General features: G+C 52.6%; 4 protein-coding genes across 4 annotated transcripts; 2 read left to right on the top strand and 2 right to left on the bottom strand.

Moving 5' to 3' along the window:
• Nucleotides 1-440: 440 nt before the first annotated feature.
• On the bottom strand, nt 441-1,812 carry M409DRAFT_30679 (uncharacterized protein; the record flags this gene model as incomplete). The annotated part of the gene is made up of 6 exons (XM_033810040.1): nt 441-683; nt 751-1,370; nt 1,434-1,460; nt 1,511-1,542; nt 1,594-1,702; nt 1,761-1,812. The coding sequence occupies 6 exons, from the start codon at nt 1,810-1,812 to the stop codon at nt 441-443; spliced, it is 1,083 nt and encodes a 360-aa protein (XP_033659692.1).
• A 260-nt stretch (nt 1,813-2,072) lies between these two features.
• M409DRAFT_71435 (uncharacterized protein) lies at nt 2,073-4,154 on the top strand (the record flags this gene model as incomplete). The annotated part of the gene is made up of 6 exons (XM_033819170.1): nt 2,073-2,090; nt 2,479-2,661; nt 3,147-3,332; nt 3,413-3,632; nt 3,697-3,761; nt 3,825-4,154. 6 exons carry the CDS (start codon nt 2,073-2,075, stop codon nt 4,152-4,154), a joined length of 1,002 nt encoding a protein of 333 aa, XP_033659691.1.
• Nucleotides 4,155-4,882: 728 nt separating this feature from the next.
• M409DRAFT_71434 (uncharacterized protein) lies at nt 4,883-6,567 on the bottom strand (the record flags this gene model as incomplete). The annotated part of the gene is made up of 5 exons (XM_033819169.1): nt 4,883-5,886; nt 5,939-6,196; nt 6,244-6,303; nt 6,358-6,501; nt 6,546-6,567. 5 exons carry the CDS (start codon nt 6,565-6,567, stop codon nt 4,883-4,885), a joined length of 1,488 nt encoding a protein of 495 aa, XP_033659690.1.
• Nucleotides 6,568-7,257: 690 nt separating this feature from the next.
• M409DRAFT_71433 (uncharacterized protein) lies at nt 7,258-15,116 on the top strand (the record flags this gene model as incomplete). The annotated part of the gene is made up of 10 exons (XM_033819168.1): nt 7,258-7,305; nt 7,336-7,829; nt 7,884-8,397; nt 8,452-8,575; nt 8,629-9,192; nt 9,245-9,694; nt 9,745-13,172; nt 13,226-13,641; nt 13,691-14,168; nt 14,226-15,116. The coding sequence occupies 10 exons, from the start codon at nt 7,258-7,260 to the stop codon at nt 15,114-15,116; spliced, it is 7,407 nt and encodes a 2,468-aa protein (XP_033659689.1).
• Between the last annotated feature and the right edge of the window lie 1,552 nt (nt 15,117-16,668).

The following is a 16,668-nucleotide window of genomic DNA, read 5'->3' as shown; positions in this document are numbered from 1 at the left end:
CGATACTGGGACTGGATTTTGACCAAGAGATCCTATTCATTACCACACCAGATCCATTTGTTGGAATTGATTCAACAACGAGCTGCTTTTCGGCCTGAGTGGAGGCTTTCCCCAACATGTCGAAGCTGGTGTTGGAAGTCTCCCTCAGTGCTGACCTTGTTGGTCTTGTTGGGTAGAATGAATGAAGTCATCCAACACAGAGGATTTTGTTTGGACGTTTGTATCGATCGATGTCACCGATCGGTCGATTTTGATGCCACCGTTCTCATGTTGTTTTCAAAGTCCTTTCAGCAGCGAACGTTGGTGTTGTTGGTGGGGACGATCAAACGATTCAGCGAACCGGCGATTATCTGAAGTCATGAAGGATCTGTCGAAGGATTCATACAATTGATGTCATCGACTCGTCGATACAGTGTCTATCAAGCTACGCAACGAGAGGCCTAGACAGTCGAGCCTTCCACCTTGGCGAGCCAACCAAACTCATCCTGTACCCTGCCCTTCTGAACATCACCTATGAGGCCCGCAAGAATTGTTGCATAGAGTCCAGGTTTGGCGTCATCGCCACTGACGTAAGTGATCTTGTCGTTGCGGCTCTTGCATGTGATGGTCTTGATCGGGATCACAGTCACAGCTGTGCCACATGCCAGGATCTCGTCGAACAGAGAGAGTTCGTCGTATTTGATCTGCCGAACAGGATCATTAGCGTCAATACTAACCATGAAAAGTACTCTTGAGAGGATTGCAACTTACAGCTCTTCTCTCCACACCCCAGCCGAGCTTCCCTGCAACGGCCATTATGCTGTTGACTGTAACGCTATCGACGATGTTCTTGCTGTCAGGAACAACAACCGACACACTGTCCTCCACCTTGCGGATCCCAACAAAACCTGCCGTCGAGAACTCCTCCACCTCCGACCGTGTGGCACTGTCGAGATGCAAGGTGATCCCGAATCCTTCCTTCTTCGCCGCATCACTCCATCGCATAACCGGAGCATAATTGCCACCGACCTTGCCGCTGCCCGTTCCTCTCGGTGCAGCTCGATCGAAGTCCTCCAGGATGAGGGCGTCGAGAGGATTGATGCCATGGTATGCGGCTGCGTGTGTGACGTACACACAGAAAGTGTACTCATCTGGTGGCGAAAGTTGAATGCTTGGGGAGGAACCGAAAAGGATCGGGCGAATGTACAGCATTCCATTTGAGGCGTTGGATGGAACGAACTCGGCGTTTTCGGCCACGGCCAGGTTTACGGATTCAAGGAAGAGAGCCTCAGGCAGCGATGGGATTGACAGTAAGCTGGCGGAGTGGTTGATCCGGTTGGCATGAAAAGATGGGCGGAAGACGTTGATGTTCCCTGACGGGTCACGGAAAGCTATAGAAGGGGTCTTTGTGTTAGTATCGTGGTCGGGCATGGAGCTACCGAGAGCTGGATTACCTTTCAAACCCTCGTAGACTTCTTGGCCTGCAGATTGTTAGCACACGACGTCTCGACATTGCATACGAATATCTAACCGTAGTTGAACACCGGTGCAAGACCATGGACGCTTTGGATGTCAGCGATTGCGACTCTGTGTTCCGGGCCCAGTCTCTCCTACCGAAGGTATGGATCTTGGACAAAGGCAGGCTTCGTCCATTCGCCAGTCTTCCGTGAGTACTTGCACTGAACATGGCCATTGACAGGAGTCGACGCCGGATTGGCCAAATCTGGTATATTCATTAGCGTGCGAGACACTCCAATCACATAGATATCGACCGAACGAACCCAGGTCCTCTCTGGGAGGTGGGGGAAATTGGGCTTTGGTTGGGAAGTGCATGCTGATGTCTCACGAACGGTCTTGGCAATCAGATGGTGGTATTTGGAAAATAATATACACGACTAGTCGTACCCTCCACTTGAGGATGGAAGCTATTGCAAGTTATGGCTATGATGCCAAGGCTGTAAAAAAATACACCGACGCCGACGAATTCGGAAAGCATGAACCCGTTAGCTCCTTTTGACATGCTTACGTGCGACGTTCGGAAAACACGACCTTGTTCGCTCCTACCGTATATTGGCCATAAAAGCCGAGCAGTCATGAGCAACGCCGCCTTTGTTTCTGCTCGCCGATATATTTGTACATACCCAGGCTCTAAATGTAGTTGTCACCTGTTGTCGTCGCTGTCGTTGAGCACCCTTTGTATCCCGTTGACCCAGGATGGCCATGTCAGCAATTAGATTCCCTATGGAGGCCGAATGGCTGTCCAACAACAGCATCTTGAGCCACTACGATGCCGTCGCCAACACATCATCGGTGCATCAGTCACTTCCATACATCAGCGAAACTCGAAGGTCGGGCTTCCCGGCGTATCTCTTGACCACAATTGCTCTAGCCTTTGTTCTCTTCATGACAGCGGAGCAGAAACACAGCATTCTCAGCGCTGTTGTCGATGTAAGACTGCTTCTTCGTCTCTTTTGGACCCCGCAACTGACCTGAATCCAGCCTATCCTGTCCCTTACGGCCAGCTTTCGCTCTTTAGATGGCAAGAAGACACTTAGGGGACCTCGATATGTTTACCCATTTGGCAACTTTCGCCACATGTTCTCTGAGTCTCGCGCTTTGAGTTACAAGTGGAAGAAGGAGTATGGCCACATTTATCGTATCTGGACTGGACTTTACAGCGAGGTGTATGATTGATCTACGCTTTCCGAAGACTTCTTCACACTGATCGAACTTCCAGGGTCATCTCGACTCCTCAAGACGTTGCGGCGTTCTACTCAGACAGCGCCTCCCACAAGAAGACTCTCGCCGTTCGCTCCGGCTGGGTGGTGAACAGCCTTCTTGGAGTTTGTGTAGGCTTTGCAAACGGCCACGACTGGAAACGGAACAGGAAAGCCATGGATGCACTGCTTGCTAACAACGTTGCCGTGAAGCACATTGCCCGGATCAACGATGCCGCGTCCAGCTTCATCTCATCGCTTCCGTTGACCCGCGTCGATGGTGGTAGCGATGACAAGACTTTGGTCGTCAAAGCGGCCAATACTTTCCTTCCTTTCACACTCAATGAGACAACGAGCATCTTCTTTGGTGAGATGAGCGATGTGGAAAAGATGCAGCTTTGGGGCTTGTGCACGTCTTTCATGGCCGTTGTGGAGAACACTCTGCTCAAGGGACCGTTTCGCTGGGGATTCGGCTACTGGATGCACTCGCGCGAGGAATTCCAATCAGCCAAGGAGTACTTGAAGACCTGGAAGAAATGGGTAGAAACTGCTTCCGAGAGCAGAAAGGGGCAGACTGACCTGCCAATCACGAAGCTCTGGCAGGAGGTTGAGAAGGGGAATCTGAGCAAAGATGAGGCAAGTCTGCTCCGAAACTTATGACTTTCTCCGTGCCTAGCACAAGGACCAAGCTGACTGTATCGCTATCGCACTTTTAGCTCCTGCAGACACTCACGGAGTCAACTGTGTTCAACCTTGAGCCCACTTCTCATGCTCTGCTCATGACGACACTGATGGTTGCCGACGATCCCAAATTTCAGGAGGAGCTGGTGGCGGAATTCGACAGCAATCGAGACGACATTCCTAGATACATTGGGCGCAAGGATACGTTACTCCATTACGCATTTTTGGAAGCTATGCGTGTCCAGCCTGTGCTTCGTATGTCTTCCAGTCTTGTCGTGATTGGCAATAGCAACCACAGCTGCTGACAATATGCCTCTAGCTTTCACACTTCCTGAAGCTGCGTCTGTCGATAAAGAGCTCAGCGGCTTCAAGATTCCAAAAGGGGTATGTTCTCAGACTCCAGACGCATTAGTCTCGCTACAGACTAGACTGACCCCGACAACACAGACCAGCGTCGTCACATCCTCATTCGCCCTCAACACGAATCCGGAGTTTTGGGGCGCCGATTCAACGTCCTTCCGACCTGCTAGGTTCGCTTCCGTGACCACAGTGGAGCTCCAGCGGAATCTGAGCATGTTTGGGTTTGGAGCTCGGAAATGCTTGGGTCAGTTCTTCGCAGACAAGCAACTTCGTGCTGTGGTGTTTCACCTCTTCGATAGGTACAAGGTTACATGCAGTGACTACAGTACTTTCGAGAAGTGCTTCAAGGATGATAAGACGGAATACATCGATCGGTTCGCTTTGGAGTTCATGTTGCAGAAGCGGGAGCGAGCTTAGACTTTAGCTTAGCCATCGATGAATGATTCCTGTGGTATTTGGGTCAATTATAAGAGATCGAGGTTGGATGCTAGAAAGAAAACTTGCAGAGAGATTTGCTTGTGGAGCTCGAAGCCTGCCAACATCTTCCCATCTCTATCCCCAAAAGCTCGACAAGCTGATCACTACTTCGCACAGCGGCACGACCGTCACTTGAAGCCTGGGGATAGTCAACCGTACCGAATCGTCAGATCAGCAGCTTGGTCTACCATTCAAACGTATGTAAATATCTCCGCAGCCGACCTGGGGTCTATCTCAAATCAAGTGTTGTTCTTTGCGTGTAACAAGGGCTATATCCCACGATCTTCGTCTGCGCCAGGAGACACAAGTGGTCTATTCGACGTCTAAGTACAAGCTCGTTTCTACTGTCTAATTTTGGGGCCACCTCTTGCCAATCGGCGAAAATGGCGTTTACAGCCTCTCAATCATCGTAAATCCGGTCGTCATAGCCGTAGGTCGGCAAGGCTGTCGCAAGTGTCGGCCTCAGGCATCAAATGGCTGATTCTTGGCAACGCTTAGCGCGGTTTCGGTCCTCCCACTTTAAAGTCCGATGGGGCCGACGAACAACAACGCGTCCCTTTGCCACCCAACGCGGCTCTTATACCATCAAATTTCGTGAAGATCTCATCATTTTTCAAGACTACCTAGGTACTGGATCATAATACTAGTAGGCTCCATTAGCTGAACTCTCAAACCTCGCTGTTGGTTCTCCGAGACCTGAAGCACAGCACCGGGCCTTCTTTTCTCGCCGATACGTGATCCTCCAAAGCATACTCGGCGGGCATAGTCTCAACCCCATCCTCCGACCATGACGGAGCACTGTCGGCGCGCCGAATGTCAAACTCGAAGAGCAACCGCGCGAAAGTCACCATCACTTGCGCAATAGCTAACGGCTTTCCGACACAGCTGCGAGGGCCGATCGAGAACGGCATGTACGGCTGTTTACCCTTCTTGTCGCTTTCGAGCCATCGCTCTGGTCGGAATTCGAGGGCATCTGTCCAGTACCGTGGGTCATGATGGATTGAGTATATGCCAACACCAACGTCACATCCCTCTGGGATGAACTGACCATCGATCCGAGCTCCGCCGGTCTCAACCTCACGCCACAGGGCGCTACCCCCTGGAGGCGAAAGGCGAAGGGATTCATCCATGCAGGCGCGTAGGGCAACGCATGAATTCAACTTAGGGCCCAGTTTGATGTCATCCAGGCAAGTGAACGTCGATCGAATCTCGGCCGCCACGTTGCGGTACCATTTGGAAGAACCCGTCAGGTAATGGGCAAGGCCGGCCAGAGTAGTTGATGTGGTATCTGAGCCTGCCACCACGAATGTGGCCGTCTCTGTGCTCACTTCGGCAGTGCTGAGGCCTTTGCCAGTATTGGGATCGCGGCATTTCTCGAGGAAGGAGAAAAAGTCGGGCGAATGAGGTTCGACTGTGGACTTGTCGGCCTGCAATCGATGCTTCAGAAGAATCCTTAGAAATTTCACAAACCGACGGCCAGCTGCGACGGACGTGGGAAAGAGCCTGCGGTCGATACCGCCGGTGGCAAGGCTCTCCGACTGCAGGAGCACACCAAGACGGATGTTGGATTCCTCGACTGCTGACATTGCGTAGCGGAAATTCGCATCACACATGGTGTTGTAGTCGGCGCTGAAGATGATGTCTGTCATCATGTCGAAAGCGAAGTTGGAGACTGTCATGCATTAGCACTGGGCCATGATCCTGATCTTCATCCTGATACTGACATGTTGCAGCCATATCTATCGGGACGGTCCATTCGCCATCATGCTGCTGGCCTTTAATGACCGACACGAGCTTTTGAAGCTTGATGTGAATTTTGGGCTCGAAAAGACGCAGGCTGCTCTCGGAGAATCCCTGGCTCAGGACTCGCCGCCGACTGCCATGCTGAGCTTTGTCTGTGAAGGTGAGAGTGTTTGGCGCCTGCTGTGCGAGAAATTTGTAGGTTGAGCATTTGGTAACTTTGTTGCCATGGCCATAGATCTCTTCGCTTGATCAGATACTAACGCATCTCAGAGACGAATCGACGTACCTTGCAAGCCTTGTGCGGTGTTGATCGCGAGACGGTTCGGCGCATAGCGGACATAGTCGCCTCATGCCAATCAGTCAAACTCATGAGTCTTGGCCAAGCTTGTCATGCTCTCACCGTATTTTTGATGGCAGCGGTAAATGTCCGTATGGATGTCGCCCTTCCATGCATGGTACGCCGAGTAAAGCGTTGTAAACTTGGCGAGGAAGGGCCCATCATACATGGACAAGGCGTGGAAGTAGACTAGATAAACGCATCTGGCTACGAACTGAAGCAGAGGCGTACGTCAGAGAATAGAGGCATACATAGGTAGGATTTGAGCCACATACCGCAAGAAAAGCGAGCGTAAGAAGCCCTCCAGAAATCAGAAGAGACTTGACTAAAGTCGACTGTAGAGACGACGGCAAAGCAAAGAGAGTCGCCATCTTTGCAGCACGAACGACTTGGACGAGATCTCCCTTGTGTACTGCAGACGCCGACAGCTGTCACCTTTAAAGATCCAGGGACTTGTACTCAAGAATGCAAGAATGTCAAATCGGCGTGCGACAGAAGGAAACGATCTAGGCGTCCCGGAATCGTGAACGACAGAATTTCCGTATAAGTTCCGTTCGGACACTAACACAAAATCATCTTTGTTGTAGGTTGGAAGGATTCAGGCCCACAGGAAGACACGTGCTGGAGGTGTTCCCGGGTCGGCCTGTTACGATCAGCAGCTCGGCGCAGCTGGCCACGGGCCCAGGTCCTGCTCGGTGCTTGGGAAGACCTCGCAATGAATGGCCTTCACACTATGCAATGATGGCCGAAAGAGTTGTCTTCATCGCCGTCCTGAGGCTCCTCGGGCACAATCCTAGACGTGGCCATTCAACAACGTCCGTCGTCGGCAGGGTTCCAACCTCAAGTACATAAGTTCCTACATCCTGACACCTCAAACCAGGACACCCTACCTCAACTACAAGGAAGTTCAGTCGTCTGGTCCACCGTCGCTATCGTCATCCTCATCACTCTATCATCGCCACCATGAAGCTCCTCACCGTAGACAAGGAGATCCTCCAACGCTCCTCCAATGTCTTTGCCCAATATGACGATCACAAGCAGTCCGAACCCGTCGCCATCGTGGGCATGGCAATGCGGCTACCGGGACGAGTGCACACAGCGGCTGACTTCTGGAAACTCCTCACCGAAAAGCGAAGCGGACTCTGCGACGTTCCGGCAGATCGTTACAACATAGATGGGTTCTATGACCCTACCGGAAAGCCTGGAACCGTTCGTACCAAGCAAGGGTACTTCCTCGACGACGTCGACGTCCAGCAATTTGATACTTCATCGTTCCCAATTTCAAGAAAGGAAGTCGAGAGACTTGACCCAGAACAGAGACATCTGCTCGAGGTCGCACACGAGTGCTTCGAAGATAGCGGTGCGACTACATTCAGAGGCCAGAAAATCGGCTGCTACATTGGCGTTTTCGGCGAGGATTGGCTCGACTTGAACGCAAAGGATACCCAGCATCGTGGAGGATACCGTGTTACTGGCTATGGCGACTTCGCGCTGGCCAATAGAATTTCTTATGATCTTGATCTTCATGGTCCAAGGTACTGTCTTTCCCTAGATCGGTTCACTTATAGTGCAAGCTGACACATCGTTAGTATGACCATCAAAACGGGCTGCTCGTCGGCCCTCGTCGGCCTCGACCTCGCCTGCCAAGCCATCCGCAACGGCGACTGCGATGGCGCTCTCGTTGGAGGCGTTAACCTCATCTTCTCTCCAACTATGACACTGGCTCTCAGTGAGCAGGGTGTCCTCTCACCAACCGGAACATGCAAAACCTTCGACGCAGCAGCCGACGGGTACGCTCGAGGTGAGGCCGTCAACATGCTGTACGTCAAGCGTCTCAGCCAGGCTCTCACCGACGGTGACCCCATCCGTGCCGTTATTCGTGGCACCAGCACCAACTGTGATGGACGTACTCAGGGGATGATCACTCCGAGCTCGACGTCCCAAGAGGCACTCATTCGCCGCGCTTATGAATCTGCCGGCATCAAGAACCTGGCTGAGACTGCTTTGTTCGAGTGCCATGGTACAGGTACCTCCATTGGTGACCCAATTGAGGTCTCTGCAGTTGGCAGGTGTTTCGGACACAGGGGTATCACCATCACATCCGTACGTATTACCTGAGAAATGCAAACAACAGACAGCGACTCACATGATTTCCAGGTCAAGCCAAACGTCGGTCACTCAGAAGGTGCCGCCGGATTGACAAGTTTGATCAAGGGCATCCTCGCCTTGGAGCACCGCATGGTGCCACCAAACATCAATTTCTCGACTCCAAACCCTAAGAGTAAGCCGCTGTGCAGTTCATCAGTTGTCGATCTTGACTAATCTTTCGGAAAGTTCCATTCGATCAGTGGAAGCTCCATGTCCCTACTGAGGTCGAGCCTTGGCCTCAAGGACGGGCAGAGCGAGTCAGTGTCAACTCCTTCGGTATCGGAGGTGTAAATGCCCATGCAATCATCGAATCTCCATGGCAATATGGACTCAGCACACCCACCATCGACGGCGGTTTCGCCGCTGAAGCTACCGACAAGGCTCAACTCTTCCTGTTCTCTGCCAATGGTACTTCCTCGCTCGAGGAGAACATTGACAACCACAAGCAATGGCTAGAGGCTACGCCTTGCTCACTCCCAGATGTTGCATTTACTCTTGCCAACCGACGAGAACATAAGCAGCAACGCGCCTACGCCATCGGTAAGAGTGCTGCCTCGCTGGAGACCTCTGCTATTGGAAAGGTGTCTGCATCAGCACCACCGATTGTGTTTGTCTTCACCGGCCAGGGAGCGCAATGGCCGCAGATGGGTGTCGATCTCATCGACTCTAACACGTCCTTCCGCAACACCATCAAGAGGCTGGACGGTTTCTTGCAGTCACTGCCTACTCCACCTCCGTGGACAGTTGAGAGTAAGCCACAGTTCGTGAGATGTCTTGTTCCCAGTACTGACCGGAATCTCAGATGAATTGCGCAAGACTGGAGAGTCGAGCTTGGTGCACAAGGCCGAGATGGGTCACCCCTTGTCCATCGCAGTGCAAATCGCCCTGATTGATGTCATCCGTTCCTGGGGCATCGAGCCAACCCTCGTGTTGGGACACTCATCTGGAGAGATGGCCGCAGCATACGCCAGCGGCTCCATTACAGCCGAAGGCGCCATGGCAGCTGCAACCTTCCGTGGCAGCAGCCACAACGAAGGCCACCTCGAAGGCTCCATGGCAGCGATCGGCCTGGGCAAGGAAGGTGTGCTGCGGTACATGGAGCCCGGTGTCGTTGTTGCTTGCGAGAATAGCCAGTCTAGCGTGACTATCTCCGGTGACAAGGAGCAGGTTACCAAGGTCGTGGAGAAGATCAAGGCAGAGCAGCCTGGTGTCCTGGCAAGGCCTCTCAAGGTCGAGAAGGCTTTCCATTCTCGTAGGTCAGCCTACCTTGACGGCATTATCCATGCTAACATACCATCACAGACCACATGTGGGAACTCGGCCCTTCGTACGAGCAACACATCCAGCCTTTCGTTCACAGCAGCAACCCAAGAGTGCCATTCTTCTCCAGTGTGACAGGTCAGAGACTTACCGGCTCCGGCTGCTTGGGCGCGTCGTACTGGCGCCAGAACATGGAGAACCCCGTGCTCTTCAACTCGTCCCTCCGCTCTGCCCTTGAAGACCTGCCGGATGGTTCAATCCTGATCGAGATCGGTCCACACCCAGCTCTCAAGGGTCCCATCGGACAGATCCTGCGTGACCTCGGCCGCTCTCAGGACACCCATCTGGCAACTCTCCAGCGCGGAAAGAGCGACCATGAGAGTCTCCTGCACTTGGCGGGTAAGCTCTTCCAGCAGGGTGTGCCGCTTGAGTATCTCGCTTTCTGCCCTCAAGGCCACGTCGTCTCGGATCTGCCACGCTATGCCTGGAAGCGAGAGACGAAGCACTGGCTTGAACCACGTATTGCGAACCAGTGGAGAATGCGTGAGCATCCACCCCATGAGCTTCTAGGCTCGAGGGTGCTGGAAGCGGGTAGCGAGCCTTGCTGGCGCAATAACCTTGCCTTGGAAGATGTTCCTTTCATTGAGGGCCATCAAGTCAACCAGCAGATCGTCTTCCCAGGTGCTGGATACATCGCCATGATCACTGAGGCTTTGAGGCAGCTTGAAGTCTCCACAAGCTACACGCTCCGGAACGTCCATCTCGTCTCTGGTCTTGTCCTCAAGCCCGAGACTGTCGTCGAGATCTCGACCTCGCTTAAGCGACAGATGGTGGACTCCTCCGAGCAATCGTCGTGGTACTCGTTCACCATCAGCTCGTACAACGGTCACAGCTGGGTGCGAAACTGCTTTGGTGAGGCCAGGGCCGGCGTGCCTCAAGCGAGCTCGCTAGGCACTGCAGAGGTGTTCCCGCCACTGCCACGAAAAGTAGGCTCTGACGCTTGGTACGACGTCCTGAAGCGCCAGGGCTTCGATTACACTGGAGTCTTCCAGGGCATGGATCACATCTCCACTACGCCGACTGGTAATCCCCAGGCCATCGCACGTGTTGCCAACACTGTTCCTGAGAACATCAGATTCCATTACCCAGTCCACCCAGCTCTGATCGACCGATGCTTCCAACTATTCACCGTTGCGGGATACCGTGGTATCGGTCGTGACTGCACGCAGATTGCCGTGCCAACCTTCATCGAGGAAGTCGTCCTCTCCAACACGACTGAGGACCTCGACGTCTCGGCTAAGATTGTTTCAGCCGAGCGGGGCTCGTTTGTTGGAGACCTTACCGCCCAGAATGGTACCCACCAAGTCTTCTCTCTGAAGGGCTTCAAAGCTTCGGCGGTCACAAGCGGCGACGACGCTGAGGTCGATGAGGCGAAGGTCTCGTCGATTGAATGGCGCCAACACGCGGATCTCGCCGACCTCTCTAAAGCCATCAAGGCTCGAGGGGACCGTCCTGAAGAGTGGTCGTTGATCGAAGAGCTCGTGGTGCTTGCTGCATTGGGCCACGCTCAGAACCTCACCATCGAGGACGACACGCCAGTCTATCTCGCCAAGTTCCTGGTCTGGGCCAACACTCAGGTGCAGGAGTACACCGCCGGCAGCAACGTCTTCGTGCCCAACAGTCTGAAGCTGGACACCCTCGACAACGCCCAGCGCGAGGCTCGCATCAGCGAGATCATGAGCGCGATCGCCTGGTCTCCATACGCCGTCTTCGCCATCGCAATCCACAGACTGTACGAAAAGGCCGCTGAGATCTTCAAAGGCGAGGTCCACCCTCTCCACATCCTCATGGAAGACGACGTCCTCACCAACTTCTACGCCGTGGGTGACTTCCTCGACTACTCCGGCCTGATCAAGACCCTGGCGCACACGAACCCACAGCTTCGCATCCTCGAAGTCGGTGCTGGTACTGGTGGCACTACCATCCAGGTCTTGGACGCTTGCAAGTCTTCCAACGGTGAGCGGATGTATGGCACTTACACATACACCGACATCTCTGGAGGCTTCTTCCCGGCTGCCAAGGAGCGGTTCGCGGAGTATGAGAACATGGAATACACTGTATTCGACATCACCAAGGATCCGGTCCAGCAGGGCTTGGAGCTTGGCTCATATGACTTGATCGTTGCGTATAACGTGGTCCATGCTACGCCGTCGATCAAGGAGTCGCTTCAGAATCTGCGCAGCCTCCTGAACCCGCAGGGTCGACTTCTGTTGCAGGAGCTTTGCCCAGATGCCAAGTTCACCAACTATGTTATGGGCTTCTTGTCAGGCTGGTGGCTCGGTGATGAAGATGGTCGCCCAGAGCAGCCTTACATCAGCACCACCCGCTGGTCCGCTGAATTGGCCGCTGCTGGTTTCCAAGCTCCAGAAGCGATCGTCATGGATCGTCCAGTCCCATACCAGAGCAGCGCTGGTATCCTGGCCTCTGCGGCACTACGGAGCGAGCGCTCTACTCGAGTCACTCTGCTCAGCTACGCAGAAGACAGTCCCTTTGTCAAGGAGCTGAGCGCTTACTTCCAGTCGCAGGGCGTTGAGGTCGATATCTGCCGCTTTGGGGAGGCTCTTCCGGAAGGTCAAGACGTCGTCTCGCTACTCGACCTGCAGGCACCGCTTGTGCACGATCTCGACAGCCACTCGTTCCAGCAGCTGTTCGACCACCTCAAGACCCTAAAGACCAAGATGATCTGGCTCACGCGCTCGGCGCAAGTCAACTGCCAGGACCCCAGAAACGCTATGATCCTTGGCCTGGCCCGTACTGCGCGCAATGAGATGTCGCTCAAGCTTTTCACAGTTGAGGTTGATGACGCTTGTGCCACGCCGTTCATGACCGATGCTGTGGGTCGTATCCTCTGGAGGATCAACACGCTGAACATCCACGGCGATGCGACAGATCCAGACTGGGAGTATGCCCTCGTCAAAGATGAGATCCTCGTTCCCCGTATCCACTGGCAGGATATGAGTGATGCTCTCACGAAGGCTGTCCCAGAGACAGAGTCAAGCTCTAAGACTCTGAACATTCGCACTCCCGGCCTGCTTCAGACTATGGAGTGGGTCGAAGAGGGCAATCTCAAGGTTGGCAACGATGAAGTCCTTGTGGACATCAAGGCCACCGGTCTGAACTTCCGCGATGTCCTGATCGCCCTCGGTGTTCTGGAAAACAGCACTCGCGAGCTCGGTCTCGAAGGCGCTGGTGTTGTCCACACCGTCGGCAGCAAAGTTGGCAACATTCGTGCTGGCGACCGCGTCATGTTCATGTCCAGCGGATGCTTCTCCACTCAGAAGATCGTCCCTGCTAGCGCTTGCGTTCGTATCGATGATAGCATGAGCTTTGAGCAGGCTGCTGGCATGCCTTGTGTTTATGCCACTGCTGCCATGGCACTGGTCGACAAGGCCAGAATCCAGCCTGGACAGGTAAGTCCCAGTAACACGATTAAAGGTCGGACAACTACTGACATTGCTACTAGACCCTCCTCATCCACTCCGCCTGCGGTGGTGTCGGTCTCGCAGCGCTCGAGATCGCCGGTCACCTCGGGGCGAACATCTACTGCACCGTCGGAAGCGAGCGAAAAATCCAGTACCTGATGGACAACTACGGCATCGAGCGCTCGCACATCTTCAACTCGCGCGACTCGTCCTTCCTGCCAGATGTCATGGCCGCCACGAAGGGTCGCGGAGTCGATGTTGTTCTCAACTCGCTTTCCGGCGAACTCCTCGAGGCTTCGTGGAAGTGCGTTGCTGAGTTTGGTACTATGATCGAGATTGGCAAGCGAGACTTCCGTCGACGTGCGAAGTTGGCTATGGAGGCTTTCGAGGCTAACCGAACGTTCGTCGGGCTCGATCTGTTCCAAGTGGCCTTCAAGCAGCCGAAGCAGGCCGCTGAGTATGTTCGAAACGTCCCCAACCAGCTGTATAGTACTAACATTGAATAGGCTTCTCGATCGCTGTGTCGAATGGATCCGCAACGGGTCAATCAAGCCCATGACCATTGCCGACACCTTCTCCGCCACTGCCATCCGTGATGCCTTCCGCTTCATGCAGGGCGGTCAGCACATTGGCAAGATTGTCGTCACCATGCCTGAAGACGTCGAGGAGCTGCAGTCTTCCCAGGCTCTGCCCGAGATTAACCTTCGGGGTGATCGTAGCTACCTCCTTGTTGGTGGTTTGGGCGGTCTGGGACGTGCTGTTGCGACGTGGATGGTCGAGCGTGGTGCTCGTCATCTCATCTTCATGTCTCGTTCGGCTGGAGATAAGTCGCTCACTGCGGCTTTCGAGGACGAGCTTGCTGCACAAGGCTGTCAGGTGCAGTTTGTCCAAGGAAGTGTTGTCAACGCCGCAGATGTGGAGCAGGCTGTCAACATTGCGGCAGCTCCTATTGCGGGTGCCATCAACATGTCCATGGTTCTGAGGGTAAGCACTCCGCCAGAATTTGAAACCCAGATCCACGACCGCTAACTCTTATATCAGGATATCGCTCTCCCCGAACTGACCTACCCTGACTGGAAGACCTGCGTCGAGCCCAAGGTCAACGGCACATGGAACCTCCACAAGTACCTCCCAAGCGAGCTCGACTTCTTCATCCTGTTCTCCTCCTACAGCGGTATCGCAGGCCAATGGGGCCAGGCAAACTACAGCGCAGCCAACACTTTCCTGGACGCCTTCGTCCAACACCGCCACGGCCTCGGTCAATCCGCCTCTGTCATCGACATCGGCGCCATGGGCGAAGTCGGATTCGTCTCGCAGAACCAGGACATCATGACCAAGTTCCACAAGACCGGCATGCGCCTGCTGACGGAGAACAACCTCCTTAACGCCATGGCCTTGGCCATCCTCCGCTCCACCCCTCACGACACCAAAACTGCTGACGGAGGCTACCTCCAATCCAGCCAGATCCTCACGGGCTTCGAGACCGTCGTCCCCATCTCCTCGCCCACGAACCGCGTGGCGTGGAAGCGCGACGTCCGCATGAGCATCTACCACAACATCAACGGCGCAACCGAAACTTCCACATCCTCCGCCGCCGAGGAAGACGGTCTGAAAGCCCTCCTGTCCTCCGCTGAAGCGAAGTCCAGCGTCCTCTCCGAGAACGACGGCGCAGAGGCGAACCAGGTCATTGCAAAGGGTCTCGCATCAGCCCTCAGCCATATCCTCGTCAAGGACGAAGATTCCATGCACCTTGATCAGCCTCCGGAGGCTCTGGGCGTGGACTCGCTGGTGGCGATGGAGGTGCGGAACTGGATCCGGAAGCAGACGGCGGCGGATATCAGTGTGTTTATCATTTTGCAGAGCACTTCGCTGCTCGATCTAGCGAATAACATCAGGACGGCGGTTTTGGCCAGGCTAGAGGCGAGCTCTTGAAAGGTTCATGTTCTTTTGTTGATGGTGGGTGGAGTTGTTGGGAGCATTGTTGGTGGCGTTCTGGGTAGATGCTTTGGAGTTCATAGATCTCAAACGAATCAAATCTATACAAAGGATCCGTTATGCTCATCTTGCTGAGGGAATCCAGTATATCCGTTGCTCCTTTTGACTTTACACCAAACGACTACCCTTGGAGTTCGGCTCGACGTGGAATATTTCATCCCCATTACTGTAAAGCTAACTAAGCAGCTTGGGGTGCAACTGGCAGCGTAGTCGCTTGTAAAAAGTCGGGGAGATAGCAGCTCTATACGTTTTACCTGAACCGGACCGAAGAGGGTATCTAAATAGGTACAGGTAACGAAGGAGATGTCCCATTGACGCGCCCTGCCAAGGAACATGTGTTGTGCAGCGGTTATTAGGCCTTCATAGATGATTGATTACGGGAGCAGGTATCTACAAGGACTATGAATTCAGAAGATGTGGCCTTCTTAGCACTCACGTGATCCCTAGGCATAACACTCCCCCTCAGTATACAGACAGTTCTTTCTTAAGCTGTCTGATTACTGTTATACGTGTCTGAGCTATTTATATGACCTTATAACCTTATTAGTGACTATATTACAAAACAAATAACTTTTCAGAATACTTATAAGTAGGTTAGGTATTATATAAATTGCTACGTAATCTCTTAAACCTTTAGTGTATTAAGCTAGTAATTACCTAATCTTAAGTTCTGCCTATAAAAGAGTTCTTCTTCTTCTTTAAACTCTCTCTCTTGTATATACCTATTCTACACTCTTTATACTATTTAAATACTATTCTACTTCTTTTATAATACTTTAGACACTTTTAGAACTTCTCTCTTTTAAGAGCTAAGGTATAGATTAGTAGCTTATAACTGTAAGTTAAATACTAACTTAAGCTTAGTTATAGCTGCTTAGCAGATAAGTAATAGACAGCTTTAGGCCGTAGTTAATAATACCTATAGTCTAAACTTTAACTCTGTTTAGTATAATTAGGCCTAGTATAAGTAGATACTAGAGGCCTAGAACCGGAATCTAGACTTCTCTTTAGCTCGTAATAAGCCTAGTATTAAGTAGATAGCATTCCTTAACGCTATAAACCTAAATCCTATTTAGATTACTTAGACTCCTCTCTTCCGTAGTTACTCTACTTTTAACTTAGATAGGAGTACTTACTACCTTCCTTGTATTCTAGCTGAGGTATTAAATACTATTATAGCTTAGGGTACTAGTTCCTACAGTAAGTGCTAGCCTCTAATAGCTAGAGCTCGGCTATTTAGAGCTTATTATAAGGTTCCTATCTAGAATACTGCTAGAGAGGATTACTTTTAGAATACCTATACTAACTGTACTTTTAGGATTTAGTACTCTAGCTGCTCTACCTCTAGCTACATACCTGCTCTACGGACTCTAAAGGAACTTAAGGGAAAGAGTAAAGGCAAGGATAGGGACTCTAGGCTTAAGAGATCCTTATCTAATATATCGCTTGTGTCTAAGGATTTAAACAAGTCTAATAGTATACTACAGCT

The sequence above is a fragment of the Zasmidium cellare genome (genome assembly GCF_010093935.1).
Source record: "Zasmidium cellare ATCC 36951 unplaced genomic scaffold M409scaffold_70, whole genome shotgun sequence".
Classification (NCBI taxonomy): domain Eukaryota; kingdom Fungi; phylum Ascomycota; class Dothideomycetes; order Mycosphaerellales; family Mycosphaerellaceae; genus Zasmidium; species Zasmidium cellare.
The sequence above is the reverse complement of the archived record's forward strand: the minus strand, read 5'-3'. Positions and strand labels throughout refer to the sequence as shown.